Raw genomic sequence first — 14,517 nt, forward strand, 5'->3', positions numbered from 1 at the left:
TCAAGTGACAGACATGGAAGCTGCAACTATCAAGTTTCATCGCTGGACCCCGTGGGCGGTGACTATGGACATCTGTCCACTCTCAGCTTTTCTTTCCCTTACTCTCCCTTGCTCTTATCCTGCCTTTCTCTCCCCTATGCATTTTTCTCCTCCCCAGAAAGGTTATGACAGCACCCAAAAATGTTAGCTTACCTATTGATTATGACAGCACCCAAAAATGTTAGCTTACCTATTGATTATGACAGCACCCAAAAATGTTAACTTAACAATTGATTCAAAATTGTTAAAATAAATCTTATCAATATATGTTTTCATACACCGATTATTTAGTGTCGTTTCACTTTAATCCACCCCAAAGGAATTTTTGATAAAACCTGGGTTACCCCCCCCCTCTTTTCCTGGGGCGGGTCGTAACACCAGTTATGGTGATCAATATGGCCAAGGCTGAGATGTTGTTTCAGGGAGTCCTTGTATCTTCTCTTCGGGGCTCCTCTCATGCGGCAGCCAGTGGCAAGTTCACCATAAAGCTGGATCTTAGGGAGGCGGTGGTCCTTCATCCTGGAGACATGCCCTGCCCATCGCAGCTGTGTTCTCAGTAATATGGCCTCTATACTTGTGACTGCTACTTGCTCTAGAACAGATGTATTGGTCACATAATCTGACCAGTGGATGTTTAGGATTGTACGGAGGCAGCGTTGATGGAAGCGTTCTAGGAGACACAGGTGGTGGCGGCAGATGACCCGTGATTCGGAACCATACAAGAGAGTAGACAACACTATGGCTTTGTAAACACTGATCTTGGTGCTTTTCTTCAAGTGTTTATTACGCCATACTCTTTTGTGGAGTTTTCCAAAAGCACTGTATGCCTTTGCTAACCTGTTGTCAGACAACTACAAGAAGATGTGCAATTCTTACTAATGACATTTATCCATGTGAGGATAAGCAGCACACTGAATAAGGTAGAAAAGGGAAAAAAAGTGGGTCCTTTCTGGTCACTTCATTTTCTTATCTATCTAGGCTGAGAAACTAGCAGCTCAGAACTAACTCTCACCCCAAAATAAAGAACATAAATAAAGCAATTTGATTTTACCTACTTTGTCAGTTAGAGGCAAGTTTGAGTAGAGTGCAGCGGGTGCCTGAGAGCTCTGTTCCCAAGAATATCTAGGTCAAAGGGATTAGTCTGAGCAGAAGTGAACTTAGTGATATTCCTTGCTTTGCTTAGTAATGATGTCCAAGATCTGAGTCCAGGTGCACAAGGAGCTAATGTCTGACAGTCAGAAAGTTCACCCTGTAGAAGCTCCTGCTACTGCAGTAGGGTATGAGAAATGATCTCTCAAGTACTGAGCAAAAAGCCTTACTGGATACTTCTCAGAAGTGAGACCAGGGAGCTTGACAAAAAGCAAAATTAATGTTACAGCAGAGGCTGGCAAGAGGAATTTGTTATAGTCTAGCCTGAATCTTGATTAAGAAATATGGAAGAATATTTGGTAGTAAAATGATGGCATTGCAGACTACCCTTTTTTTTATGTCTGAATTACTCTGCTTAGGAGAATGAAACAGCCTTGAAACTGGACATTAATTTGCATTAAGGTTGCTATACAAAGGACTCACCATGGTATAGTTTAATGTTCAAAGCAAACTGCAAAGCAGATTGGTATCTCTAAAGAGGCACTGACAATCCCTATTAATAGGGGCCCTGCCTTTTTTTGCATCAAGAAAGAAAACGGACAGTGGAGACAAATTCATGAAGCAAAAGACTTTCAAGAACAGTTAAATACGAATTACAAATAATCCAGGCTTTAAACAATGTGACTCAAAGAAACCTTAAACACAGAAACCTTAGAATACACCCTGAGAACAAAAGTATTGCAAAATGCTTAGCTATGACATCTTCCAGTTTGTCAAGAGCTAGTAAATATAAAAGCTACAACTGAGGGTAAAGAAACAGGAAAAAATAAAGGGGCAATCTCACAGCAACAGCAATTGCTTCACATGGGACACCACCAGAACAGCAATATTGGGGTCTGCAGGTGCAAGACCATGAGACCAATGACAGAAGAGGAACTTAAAGACAACAAAGTAAAAACACTGCTGCAGGGACTCTGGAATACACTGTCCCAGTATCTTGTGTGAAAGGGTAGGGAGAAGGCAGGCTACAGGATTGCAAATGGAAGGCCTTCCAGACCAGCAAGGGTGTTGCCAAAGCTAGCAATCTTCCAGTGCCTTTTCCTTTCCTGCATCAGCCTGGATACAGATGGAATAAATGAGCTGGTGTTTAGAAGTTATAACTCAGGTGCTAAGAGCATGCCAAAGGAACCATCCTTTTGTTGTGTGTATCCTCTGCTTTACAGGAGCCGTAGCTCAACTGAAGTGCTCCCAGTGACAAGGGGAAGCAAGCTGGCTTTCAGGATACTCATTGTTACAGGAGATGCTTGTGCCAGTTCAACCAGAGCTGAGGATGAAACCTCCATCAAAGCAAGAGAAAGCACCTCTCCTATCCTACTAGTTGCCCACTGCAGTGTTATGCTACTCTAAAATGATCTACAAGAGAAACAAGAGTGGCTTTATGCTGTTTCTCAGCAGCTCATAAAGAGTTTGAAGCTGGAAACCCCTTCACATCCCTGCCCTTCATTTCCACTGAGTCCAGTGTAGCATGAGACCTGCACTCCCAGAGCACAGCCAAAGCTGCAACTTTCCTCAGCTCTTAATCAAATGGAGATATTCTATCTGGGAATAAAAAGGGATGACTTTTATTTGCTCACCTCTTGAAAACATTTTAAGAGGTACTCTAGTGAGTTCCTACCCTTTATCTGCATATCAATTATTCATTATTTTCATTAAGGAAAACCAAGCCTGCTATCTTCATGAGCATGAAAGAAATCTGTAATGTTCTCTCTCTCTCTCTCTCTTTCTCTCTCTTTCTGTCTCTCTGCCCCTCACACATTTTCATTTTGAGATTATTTTAAATCCATATGTACTGAAATAGGAAATGTGTGGGTTTTATTAGGAATAAAACTTTAGGGTTTTTCCCCCCCTACTGATTTTTCATAGATTTATGGATCCATAATCATTCACGTCACAGCCTGAGGGAAATGAGGATGGAACAGGATAATAGCCCCTAAATCCCCTCCTCTAAGCACTCAGATCTTTGCTGTCAGCAAGATTAAAACGGTCAACAGCAGTCTTCATATGTCTATATCCCACACGGAGCTTTCACAACAAATGAAGTGGTGGCTGGCAGGGAGAAAAATGCAGAACCACTGCTGTGCATGATACTGCTGAGATAAAGAGAGAAGAAAACAGGATTGTCAGCCTTTGTAGTGTTGGAAAGGACTGGTGTTAGTTGCTTGATCAGGTGAATGCAAAGAAGGGAGAAGAGTAAGGAATAATAGTATGTTGCAGTTTAACATGCAGCGAGAGTTTCCCTTCCTGAAATGTAAAGGCAGAGAGGGGGAAGCACCAAACATCCTCCCACAGCTTAACAAGGGGAAGGACAACGAAGGCATGCATGTAGACAAGCAGAGTGGTTTTTCTGCTAACGCTCCCTTGAATACCCAATCCCTACTGCTACTGGGACCTGAGGGGAATTACAACTATTATGTGGATGATGAAGATGAGGAAGACGAAGAGAAAGAACAAGGAAAATGGCTAAGTGAAGATGCATTTAAGGGAGAAAACAAGGCCCCATCATTCATTCCTTGTTCTCCTGCCCCGGCCACAGCGTCTGCTCCATCCATGCTGAACATCAACGTTGGCGGCCAAAGCTACCGTCTCACCTACCAGGCAGTGGCCATCTATCCCAAGACCCGCCTGGGCCGCCTGGCCACCTCCACTGACCGTCGTTGCCAGCTGGGCCTGTGCGATGACTATGCTGCCCAGGTTGATGAGTATTTCTTTGACCGGGACCCAGCTGTCTTCCAGCTGGTGTACAACTTCTATGCCTCGGGGGTGCTGCGTGTGCGGGACGAGCTGTGCCCCTGTAGCTTCCTGGAGGAGCTGAGCTACTGGGGTGTGCGTCTCAAATACACCCCTCGCTGTTGCCGCATCTGCTTCGAGGAGCGCCGTGACGAGCTGAGAGAACAGCTGAAGGTCCAGCGGGAGCTGCGGTCCCAGGCAGAGGCTGAGGAGAACGAGCAGCTCTTCCACCACATGCGCTACTATGGTCCCCAGCGTTGGCGCCTCTGGAACCTCATGGAGAAGCCCTTCTCCTCTGTCACCGCCAAGGTGATGGCAGTGGCCTCCAGCTTCTTTGTGCTCATTTCCGTGGTGGCCCTGGCACTCAACACTGTGGAGGAGATGCAGCAGGTAGACTGGAAGAGTGGGGATAGCCGGCCTGTCTTGGAGCACATTGAGACCCTGTGCATTGCATTCTTCACACTGGAGTACCTGCTGCGCTTGGTCTCTACCCCAGACCTACGCCGCTTTGCCAGCAGCGCCCTCAATGCAGTAGACCTCATTGCCATCCTGCCCCTCTATCTGCAGCTGCTGCTCGAATGCTTTACTGATGATGACCAGCCCCGGGGTCGAGGCTCTCAGCATGAGCACGATATCGAGAAGGTGGGACGGGTGGGCAAGGTAGGACAAGTGCTTCGCATCATGCGCCTCATGCGCATCTTCCGCATCCTCAAGCTGGCCCGCCACTCCACAGGGCTGCGTGCCTTCGGCTTTACCTTGCGCCAGTGCTACCAGCAGGTGGGCTGCCTGTTGCTCTTCATTGCTATGGGGATCTTCGCCTTCTCTGCCATGGTCTACACAGTGGAGCATGACGTCTCCAGTACCAACTTCACCAGCATTCCCCATGCTTGGTGGTGGGCTGCTGTAAGTAAACACATCCTACTTTGCTGGGTATCCAGAGGCCCCCCTTCCCTTACCCTCCCCTTCCTTGCTGGAGCTGCTGGCAGCCTTGAAAACAACAGGCTCAGATCAGTGAACATCTGCTCTGAATTCTGAGCTTACAGGACATATGCACTCACTCACACACACACACACAAGCATGCACTCATTCACCTCTGTAGTAAGCTTAAAGGCTTAATCAGGCAGGAAGTGTTGAAATTGCCATCTCTCCAAATGCAGGAAGTATTCGCACTTTTAAAGAAGAAACAGGCAAAGAGATGGGAAAGAAAAGATTTCCCCATTTAATGCCATTGTCAGTGTTGCCAAAAACAAAAGGAAGGAAAACAAAAATGAATGCATCAGGCTATCTGGTTGCAGGTGGACACAGGATTTTCATTCTTATTCTATTTGCAGATCTTCTGTGATCCATCATACAACTGCAAGATGATAAGACATAGTTTATTAACTATTGTCAGGTCACTCAAACTTTAAAAGTGAAAGCTGTCCCAGAGCTCTGGTTGTTAAAGATGCATCAGAACCAACAGTTGTTTTACACAAGAGAGTGTGTTCTGTTGTGCTGCAGATGTGTGTATCTACAGCATTCTGGATGAAACCAGGGGGTAGCTAGGCATTGCAGATGCTGAGGGGAGGTAAAGGGTCTCTATCTTGGCCACCCATAACCCTAAGACACAGACATTTATGTACGGCCCCAGGACTGAGCCCTGGGCATGGCTATGGGTCTAGCTCTGTCCCAGACACTTCCCTGGAGAAAGAAGCCCATGCAAATGGACTGGATAGGAGTCAGAACATCTCATGCTGGTTGATCAGCATAGACACTGGGTGCTGGAGCTGCGTATGGGGCCCATAGAACAGTAATCCCAGCCCATCCAAGGTCACTTCTCCTGGCCAGCAGTCCTGGAGCCCACGGTCTGCACTTCTGGTCCAGCAATGACCAATGAGGTGTGGTGGTTTACCACACATATGTTCATAGTGATTCAGCTCATGGCAGAAAAACTGGCCCTACAGACACACATAGACATTTACATATGCACACGCATATATGTACCAGTGCTGAATAAGCTGGGCCATGGGAAGGATGGAAAAATCAGTGAATAAAGGAAAGGGTCCTGTAATGTGACCTTTGCAGATCATCTGTAAGTGATATATACAGGTTATGAAAACATTCATGCTTCATACATTGCTAGAATAAGGACATCAGCCTTATGTTTTGTTTTCTGAACATGCAGGTTATATGCAAAATCTTTTGGGCTCATTTCTGCAAACTGTTGACACTGTAATCATTTAGATATTCCTAAGAAACTTACATGACTGTGAAAAAGGCCTATTTAGCTGAGTAAGTTTCTTCAAAACAGAAGCTGTAGCATGCACATTGCAATTCCGAGGCATGAAACACTTTTTAAAGGCTATCTGTTCTTTAAGACTGCAAATTAAATATCTGGATCACTCAAATTTTATTAAAATCCAACAGTGTTCACAGTCTCCCATATGCAAGAGAAGAAGCATCCCTCCTAAACTGTTACAGGCAATGTATAAGACTATGCCAGTGGAACAGAACCTCATGAGAGGATAATGATTTTCTCCTGCCTGGTAGAGATAAACATCTTGCCTTCATCTCAGTATTTATTTTTGGAGATATTTATCCTGTATTATCATTCAAATCCAGTGACTTAATTTCCATTAAAGCAAGTGACTAATCCTTTTTATTCCACAGGAAGCACCAGGTGCATCCTACAAATGTGCTCACCCAATGCTGTTTCATGCACCCTAATGCTTTCTTCACTGGAAATAACATTTTATTTAGGATGTTAGAGGATGGCAGGCTGCACACTGTGACCTTCCAAAGACTTATTTATTTATTTATTCTGAAGCCACTTACTGTGGCTAAAGTCACAAGGGCATTACAGTGAAAGTCCTACAGCCTGTGGCTGACTTCTGCCAGAGATTTCATTACTGTTTCAGGGATACACACAGTGTGTTGAGAAACACTGTGAAAAAAAATAAATAAAATTCACTGGCTGAAAAAGTCTCTAGTCTCTTGCACTGACTAGAAAGTGCCAGGTGGCAAAAGCCTGCAAGTTTTACCTGCCAGAGAAAAGTAAGTTATATTTACTAAATGTAAAAATTATAAAAAAAAATCAAGATGTGTGCAGTGGAAGTATCTAAATTAGGAGTTATTTTATGCTGACTGTTTGGGAGTACATAATTCATATGTAGCATCCCCATAATCAAACACCCATGAATTTTTGAAACGGAATTTTACAGTGAAAGTATCATAGTACTTGGTATAGTACGGGGCTGAGAAGAAAAATGTCTGTGAAACTATGCAGACAATGTAATGGCAAAGTGTACAGATTCATATAAAACAGATACACTAAATACCACCACTCTCAAAGAAAACAAAACAAAACAAAACAAAACCCAACAGCAACCAAACCCAAAACATTTTAAACAACCCCCAGATACTTCTTCAAAAGGGAGTTCAGCAAAAATTTCCCACCTGGGTACCCACTTAGCACTATTAATATATATGTTGCAAGCATATATTGCAAGCAAAAAATTCCAGGCTACAGTTCCTTGTAAGTATGTTATCATTAAAGAGGATTTTATCTAGAAACTTCAGAGTCCTGGATCACTTCTTCCTATAGTGCAAATATTATGAAATTACATTTCACAATTAGCTGAAGATTTTCATGTGTTTTGCATTAGTTCCTACAATATATATGACAAACAGAGGTAAAACCCAAAATATAACCCAGAAACTGAGTCCCAAATACTGGGGTTTATCAGCACACTGGATTTAGAAACAGGGCATCTGTTCAAAGTGATATAATAAGGGAGCAAGGTTGCAGCTATCAGTGGATTTGCATGGTCAGGGAGCCCCATCTATTCTCTCACTGCATCCAAGCAAACTCACCTTCTGGACAGGCTGGTGTGGAAATTGTTTGGAAATTTCCTCTGCAGGGCAAAGCTTCTAAAAATCCTCCTAAGTGGTATCTAATCATTGTCTTTCTTTACTTCATGGGAGTGAATTTTTTAAAAAGGCATATTTTCCATAAGATGGATGGTACAGAAAAGAAAGGCATTACAGAGTATTTCAGACTTACGATGCAAAGTAAAAAACCACTAACTTTAAAACTGTCCCTGATCAGTGAACATATCTGTTTGTATATTTCTTCCCAGCTAATAAGCTGAATGTCGATTTGCCTGTAGGTCAGCATCTCTACAGTGGGATATGGTGATATGTGTCCAGAAACTCACCTTGGTCGCCTGTTTGCTTTCCTCTGCATTGCTTTTGGAATAATCCTGAATGGCATGCCCATCTCCATCCTCTACAACAAATTCTCAGACTATTACAGCAAGCTGAAGGCTTACGAGTACACAGCTCTCAAGAAAGAGAGAGGGAAGGTTGACTTCACACGGAGAGCCATGAAGAAAATATCTGAGTGCTGTGGAGAAGGTGCAACCCACCCTTTGTCACAGCAATGATACAGCTTGTGCTTTGGATACTGGGAGGAAATGGAGAAGCTGAAGGAGAAAGAAGAAAAACAGATCACCCAAGCTAAGTGAAGATAAACTGAAGAGGCCAAAAGTAACAGAAGTAGATGGTGAAACCTGTTTTGAAGGGGGTTGTTTTCAAAACTAAAAAGGTTCAGATTATGACTTTTTTTTTTAAACTTTGCTATATGGTGAGCAGAACTAAAGTGCTCATCAACTCTCTGAAATTACCTTCTTCAGATTAACCATTCAGAAACTCTGAATTCAAGCTACACAAAGAATCTAGCCTCCTGCTACTGATTAGACTGGCAATAAAGACCCACCCTAACAGTACCAAAGGAAGACAAATTGCTGTCATTAAGGGTCAGCCACCTCACTGCTGTCAAGGCAGTCTCAAAAATGAAACAAATAGAATACCCGATATACTGATTGCATTGCTTAAATTGGTTTCACATCAGCTTTCAAATCCAGGAAAACAGCCTAGACCACTTACCTAAATATTAGCAGCAGCTACACTCCTTAAGATTTCAGCTTCTGTTTCCACTGTCAGATAGCTATGCTTCACTCTTCCAATTTTATTTTTCAGATGCAGCCCTGCAAATTATTCCTATTTTCATGACCAAGCAAGCAATACACTGCTTTCAGCATTCCCTCCATCACCACACCCATAACCGTATTTCATTGTGACAAGAACTAGTGAAGAATTCTGGAGTTTGAGTTGATAAATCTCATTGATCAATTTTGAAAACGTTTTTAAACACAAATCTTTTTAGGTGTAGTATTAAATAATAATCTAAATTTATTTTACAGTATTTAACGCATCTATTTATTGAATTGTTAGAATAATAGGCCTGTCTTGGGACATAAGTGTTAAAGCAGCATTTTAAAAGGAATTAAATCAAATTAAATATGTAATGGATAGTATCTCATAAAGTCTGTTGATCACAAAGGATCTTATCAGAACTTATCTGTAAACAATTCTAAATATAGTTTAAAGTCAAGATACTTTATCTAGTACATACAGCCATTAGGGACATAATTCTGACACTTAGCTCACCCTCAAGGGTACCTTGTGTCCTAAGGTTACTGGGTCTCCTTGCACAGCTGGATGCGATTTTTCATGTGTCTAAACTTGCCCCCAAACCTACAAAACAAATAAAAATTACAATTAAATGGAATCACAGTTTCATGTATTACTTCACAGCAAATCAGGAATATTCTTTTTACATAAGAGCAGTCATACCAATTTAGAAATAGTAAGCTGAATAACAGATCTGAAAGAAAAATTACTTTATTGATAATTAGATACAAAGAGCATTAAGAAAAAAAGTGTCACAAAAAGGAGCAATCACCGATATGACCCATGGCTGTTAGTCAGCAGCACTCCCGTTGCAAAGCATCCTGATGACAGGGATGCATTTTAAAACTCTTGAACTCTCACGTTTTTTCTGTGCTGCCCTGCTGAATGCAAATGGCTGCATTCAAATCTCAGGACCACAAGGGAGACAATGGTGTGAAGCTCACTCTGGGACAGCTGAGGGTGAAAAAGTTCATTAATTTTGCTCTGTCCATGTGAATTGTGTCAAGCATGGGGACATTTCTCCTTTCAATGGTGAGAAGGTAATTAGTAACCAACTTGCTCTTCTCATTCTTTACCTCCAGACAAACGTATCATAAGCCCATCTGTCATTTTGTTCTTTAGGAATGACAGGCAGCACACTGTGTGCTGATCAGCTCTGTTAAAAGCTAAACCATGTCTTTAAGGCACAGCTGAGCCCCAGGAGTTCGATGTGATAGATATTTGCTGCTCTGGACTGCACACAATGCAGCAGGCACAATCCTGGCACTCACTGAGAAGAATAGGTGCTTTACGTTGGCTCTAGGGACAGTATGAATTTGTATGGCCCTTCTGCACAGCAACAAGAGGACAAGAAGCTTCCAGAAACCACAGGAAACCGCTTACTGCAGTTGAGTGAGGTGGGAGGTTACAAGCATGCAAAAACACAATTATGCTTTATTTTCAACATGCAGCTGGAGTTAGATCCCTTAAAAGGACTTAAACCCCGGTGATTACTCAACTTTCCAAGACACTGGACACTTTAATTTTTTGCTGAAGGAATGACCATGCAGATGGGATGCAGATGCTCAGCTCTGCATGACAGGCTCAGCAGCTTCTTGCCACCTACAGAAATTGAAAGCCTGAGCACTTATTCTGCTGAGACTGGACTTCATCACAGGCTCAGACCTGACAGAAATCACTATTTTCCACCCCGCTTGTGTCACCTGCAGGACCCATTCAAGTAGATGTTTTTCAAGACATGTCAAGGAATAGGCTTTCCACAAAAAACATGAGCAGAAGAAAAGGAAGTCTTCTCTCTTTTAATGAGGAGTCAGAATTCAATGTCCTTGGCAAGTGCTTTCTTACCTGTCCAACAAGATTTTAATGCACAACTCCCATAACACTGCTATAACCACTCAAGTACAGCTTGGAGGGAGTCTCCTGCACCCCTCTAGCTGAATCTGTTCCATTTTTCACCAGGTAAATAATGGCCCAATGTCACAAGGTGACAGTAAAAGAAAGACCATAGAGCTTGGTGTTTCCAGCACTCATCTGGGTGCAAAGGTGTGGGTCACAGACCCTGCTTCAACAAAAAAGCTATGAAAGTACCCTGACCAAGCAGCAAAATCTTTCCAAACTTACAGTCTCCTCTGGCCCAAGCAATTTTTAGTTGACGACTTTAGTCTGGAAGGACTCCAGAGTCAGTCCCCATACACTACAGCCACATGAAGGTAAAATGCTTACTCGGAGAATGCTACAGGCTCATGGCTACGGGCAAAAACACTGACAGACACAGAGGACAACAATTTCTGTCCCCTTAGAAGGAGATACTGTAACCAGTACCACCAGGTCCCATCTGGGTGCACTGAGCACCAAGGTCATCACACTTTGGGCAGCTCAGCTTACCCAGCACCTGCCCTACTCTCTTTTCTCAATGCACTTTGCATCCTCATCCCTCTGCCATCCAGCCCCACCAGCTTTGGGACCATCTTGATTGCTCTGTGCACTGATTCATCACGAAAATGTGACTGTTTGGGGGTGCATGGGTAGATTCTCACTTGATTCACGACCAAGCTCAATGCTGAAAGCTCTGATTAACACCTAGAGCTGGCACGAGATACATGGTAGCCATTTCTGGCTATGAAACACTAAGCACAAGACTACATGAAGTTCCTGGTTATTGTTTTGTAATTACCTGACTCCCCTGCCCTGCTGCACTGAGGAGGTGAACCAGTCCTTAGTGGAGTAAAGCACTTTCCAGAAAACCAGAAGTTAGTCCTTGGTAGGTTTTTTTTTCAGGCAAAACTCATCATTTTGTTCTCTGGATTACCTTATCCAGCTTTCTGCCTTGTGGCTTAACTGATCTTATTTTATGGGTAACAAGCATAAGTGTGTGCATTTCAACAGGAAAGAGTATGCCTAAAGTTGAGGTATGACTACACCAGTCAGACATTGCCTGGATTGCCCAAAGTTCTGTTAGTGCCAGCACTTTCTGTGTGGATGGTCCTCCCATAAAGTCCTCTCCTGCTGTGAGAGTCCGTCTGAGGCTCATACCATACAAAGTGGACCTCCAGCCGGCTCAGAGGAAGGAACGAGTTCATATTCCCACAGAACAAACTTCTGACAACCTGCAGAAGGCTGTGCAAAACCAGCTGGTTTTCAAAGAGGATGTAGCATTTTTGCCATTTTTTTGTTAACACAATGTTTCCTGCTGAGAAGGTTTCAATTTATTCTGCCACATTCACTAAGACCTTCAGTGGCATTATCACCATCCCTAGATTACTCAAAGGAAAGAATCAAGTAGTACACATGACAACACCCAGAAACAATGCAGGAGTCGTGATTGTCTTAGTTACTTGAATGCCATAGGGCTTTGACAGTCAAAAGGTTTTAAAATAACACATCAAGGGAAAATATTAAACACAACAAATATGGGCTATACTATTAAAGTAGATAGGTCTTGTTTTATGAGATGCTGATTTGGCATAAGTAAGGTTTTGGGGAAACAGGGTGGAGGATTCTCTAACCACTGAGAAATTAAAAATCACTCTGAATATGGTCGTGATAAAGTCTTCTGTTTTAACTAACTGCAGACATTAATGAGACCCAGAGGGAGAAGGAAAATATGTTCTATCATTATGTTTCACTACAGACTTAGAAACCATGGTGTGTCTCTGTTAGACAAAGAAACAGTCAGTTTATCTGGACGGCCTGCCTTCATTTCAGGAGAACTAAGTATTGTTTCTTTTTCTTAATTTAGGCCAGGGAATTACTGGGGAAAGAAAGAGGGGGGAAAAAGAAAATAAAAAATAAAAAAAATAAAAAAAAAAAAAAAAAAAAAAGAGTAAAAAGAGAGAATTTAAAAAAAAAAAAGGAAAAAGAAAAAATGCGGGGGGTGGTAGAAATCTAGTCTGTCTTTACATGAGACAGTGGAAAGAATTCCAATTAGAATTTTCTTCTGCACAAATCCTTGTCTTAGAAGAACATCATTTTTTCAATTCAGATCAGCAGCTGTTTGCTTTTCTCATTCAGAGGGATAGCACTTACAGGGATAGCTACAGTAAACCACAGATTAATAGGCATCTGGTACTACTCCCAGGCTTCTAATGCAAATAGCAATATTCAGTCTTTAAAAATGTAAAACTTTAAAGATTATCAACTAGGAATACTTCAACATTTTTGATTATCAACAAGGAATAACGCAATGTTTTTGAAGAAAAATAATGGCTGTCAATAAGATTAGGAAAGAAAAATTTCAACTGTTTAGAACATTCTGGTTTTATGTTACGTAAAAATACGCTTATTGACTATTACAAAACCTTTATTGACTTCTTTATTTGGTAGTATAGAAATTACATGCCATTTGACTGTAATCCAGCTCCTTATCTAGGACTGAAAAAGGGAAAGGTCAGTGCTAGTTTTTATGTACTTAGGCAATTTAATGGAAATATGCTGAGAAAAATTAAAGCTTTCTACAAGTAGGTCCTGAGATAGAGATTACTGAGGTTTTAAATAAAACTTGTCACAGTCTAATTCTACTCTATAAAATTACTCTGTACTGTCATTCTAACTTCTAAAGTGGATTTGCTCCATTTATAAGCAAAAGATTTTGACCCCAGTTAATAACCAGATAAGCAAGTACCATAGTATAAAGTCAGTCTTTTGCTACCACTTAATAATTGTTCTTCAGGCCACCAACACTCTTTCCTTCACCAGTTCTGGCAGATGGGGGCGGTTGGCGAGGGTGGGCAGGGACAGGGATGACAATGACACAGGACCACAGACCACACAACAAGCAAGCAAAAAACAAAACCAAAACCAAAACCAAACACCAAAACCAGTAAGTTCCAGAAATTTAGGAAAATTCAGGAAATCACAGGCAGGTGGCAACAGCACGTTTCTTTGTAATGGGGGGCTGACACGCCCTTTAGGCAAGGCAAGGTAGCTGGGTGGGTATCCTAGTGGGAAATACAGCCCCTCATACAGAAAACTGTTCACTGCTGCCACTCAGAGGTTACAAGCTGCCAGATTCCCCTTTTCCTTAAAAATATCTGGTGCTTGCTACCTGCTGTGCTACCTAGCTCTGCTGCATCTTTCTCAGGTGCAGAGTGTACCAAAAGCCTGGAGTCCTGTTACCAAGGGTAGAGTGTTTACAGTAACGTGAAAGTTCAACCATTTTCAACTATTTTGAAGAGAAATAATTCAGACATATCTCAAACATGTCTTTCCGCTGCCCACTATCAAAAGATACAGAATTTGAAAGAGGCTTTAAATATTTTAACCTCTTCAGACAGAGAAAAAAGGACAGAAAAAATGCTTACATGGAAGAACAGGTGGCATCAATTTGTAAAACAGCCTCTGAAAGCATTTCAACCACAAGAATGACTGCCTTGAAAACTGGTGCCATCACCACTGTGATGATGACTTAATACCAAATGTTGTGGCAATCGATCTTTTTCATCTAACCATACTCTGTGAGCAGAAACTTCAATGACTATAACATATTGAACCAATATTACCTTAATACTCTTTTCCATAAAAATTTTTTTGGGGGGATGCCTTTAATTCAGTACATCTTTAAAATGAAAACCCTAATTTGTTTTTTTTCT

General features: G+C 42.0%; 2 protein-coding genes across 2 annotated transcripts in view; one reads left to right on the forward strand and one right to left on the reverse strand.

Annotated features, from left to right (window-relative positions):
* Window positions 1-1,741: 1,741 nt before the first annotated feature.
* Window positions 1,742-14,517, reverse strand: part of PUM3 (pumilio RNA binding family member 3) — a 75,673-nt gene continuing 62,897 nt past the window's right edge. Inside the window, exons 19-22 of the transcript XR_010426857.1 lie at window positions 9,407-9,493; window positions 8,843-8,943; window positions 8,113-8,379; window positions 1,742-4,816 (exon numbers count right to left, since the gene is read on the reverse strand). The gene's annotated coding sequence lies outside the window, so the exon portion shown is untranslated. The remainder of the gene's footprint in view (window positions 4,817-8,112; window positions 8,380-8,842; window positions 8,944-9,406; window positions 9,494-14,517) is intronic.
* On the forward strand, window positions 3,364-8,347 carry KCNV2 (potassium voltage-gated channel modifier subfamily V member 2). The gene is made up of 2 exons (XM_064642430.1): window positions 3,364-4,818; window positions 8,065-8,347. The coding sequence occupies exons 1-2, from the start codon at window positions 3,394-3,396 to the stop codon at window positions 8,338-8,340; spliced, it is 1,701 nt and encodes a 566-aa protein (XP_064498500.1). The 5' UTR covers window positions 3,364-3,393; the 3' UTR covers window positions 8,341-8,347.

The sequence above is a fragment of the Pseudopipra pipra genome, chromosome Z (assembly GCF_036250125.1).
Source record: "Pseudopipra pipra isolate bDixPip1 chromosome Z, bDixPip1.hap1, whole genome shotgun sequence".
NCBI lineage: Eukaryota > Metazoa > Chordata > Aves > Passeriformes > Pipridae > Pseudopipra > Pseudopipra pipra.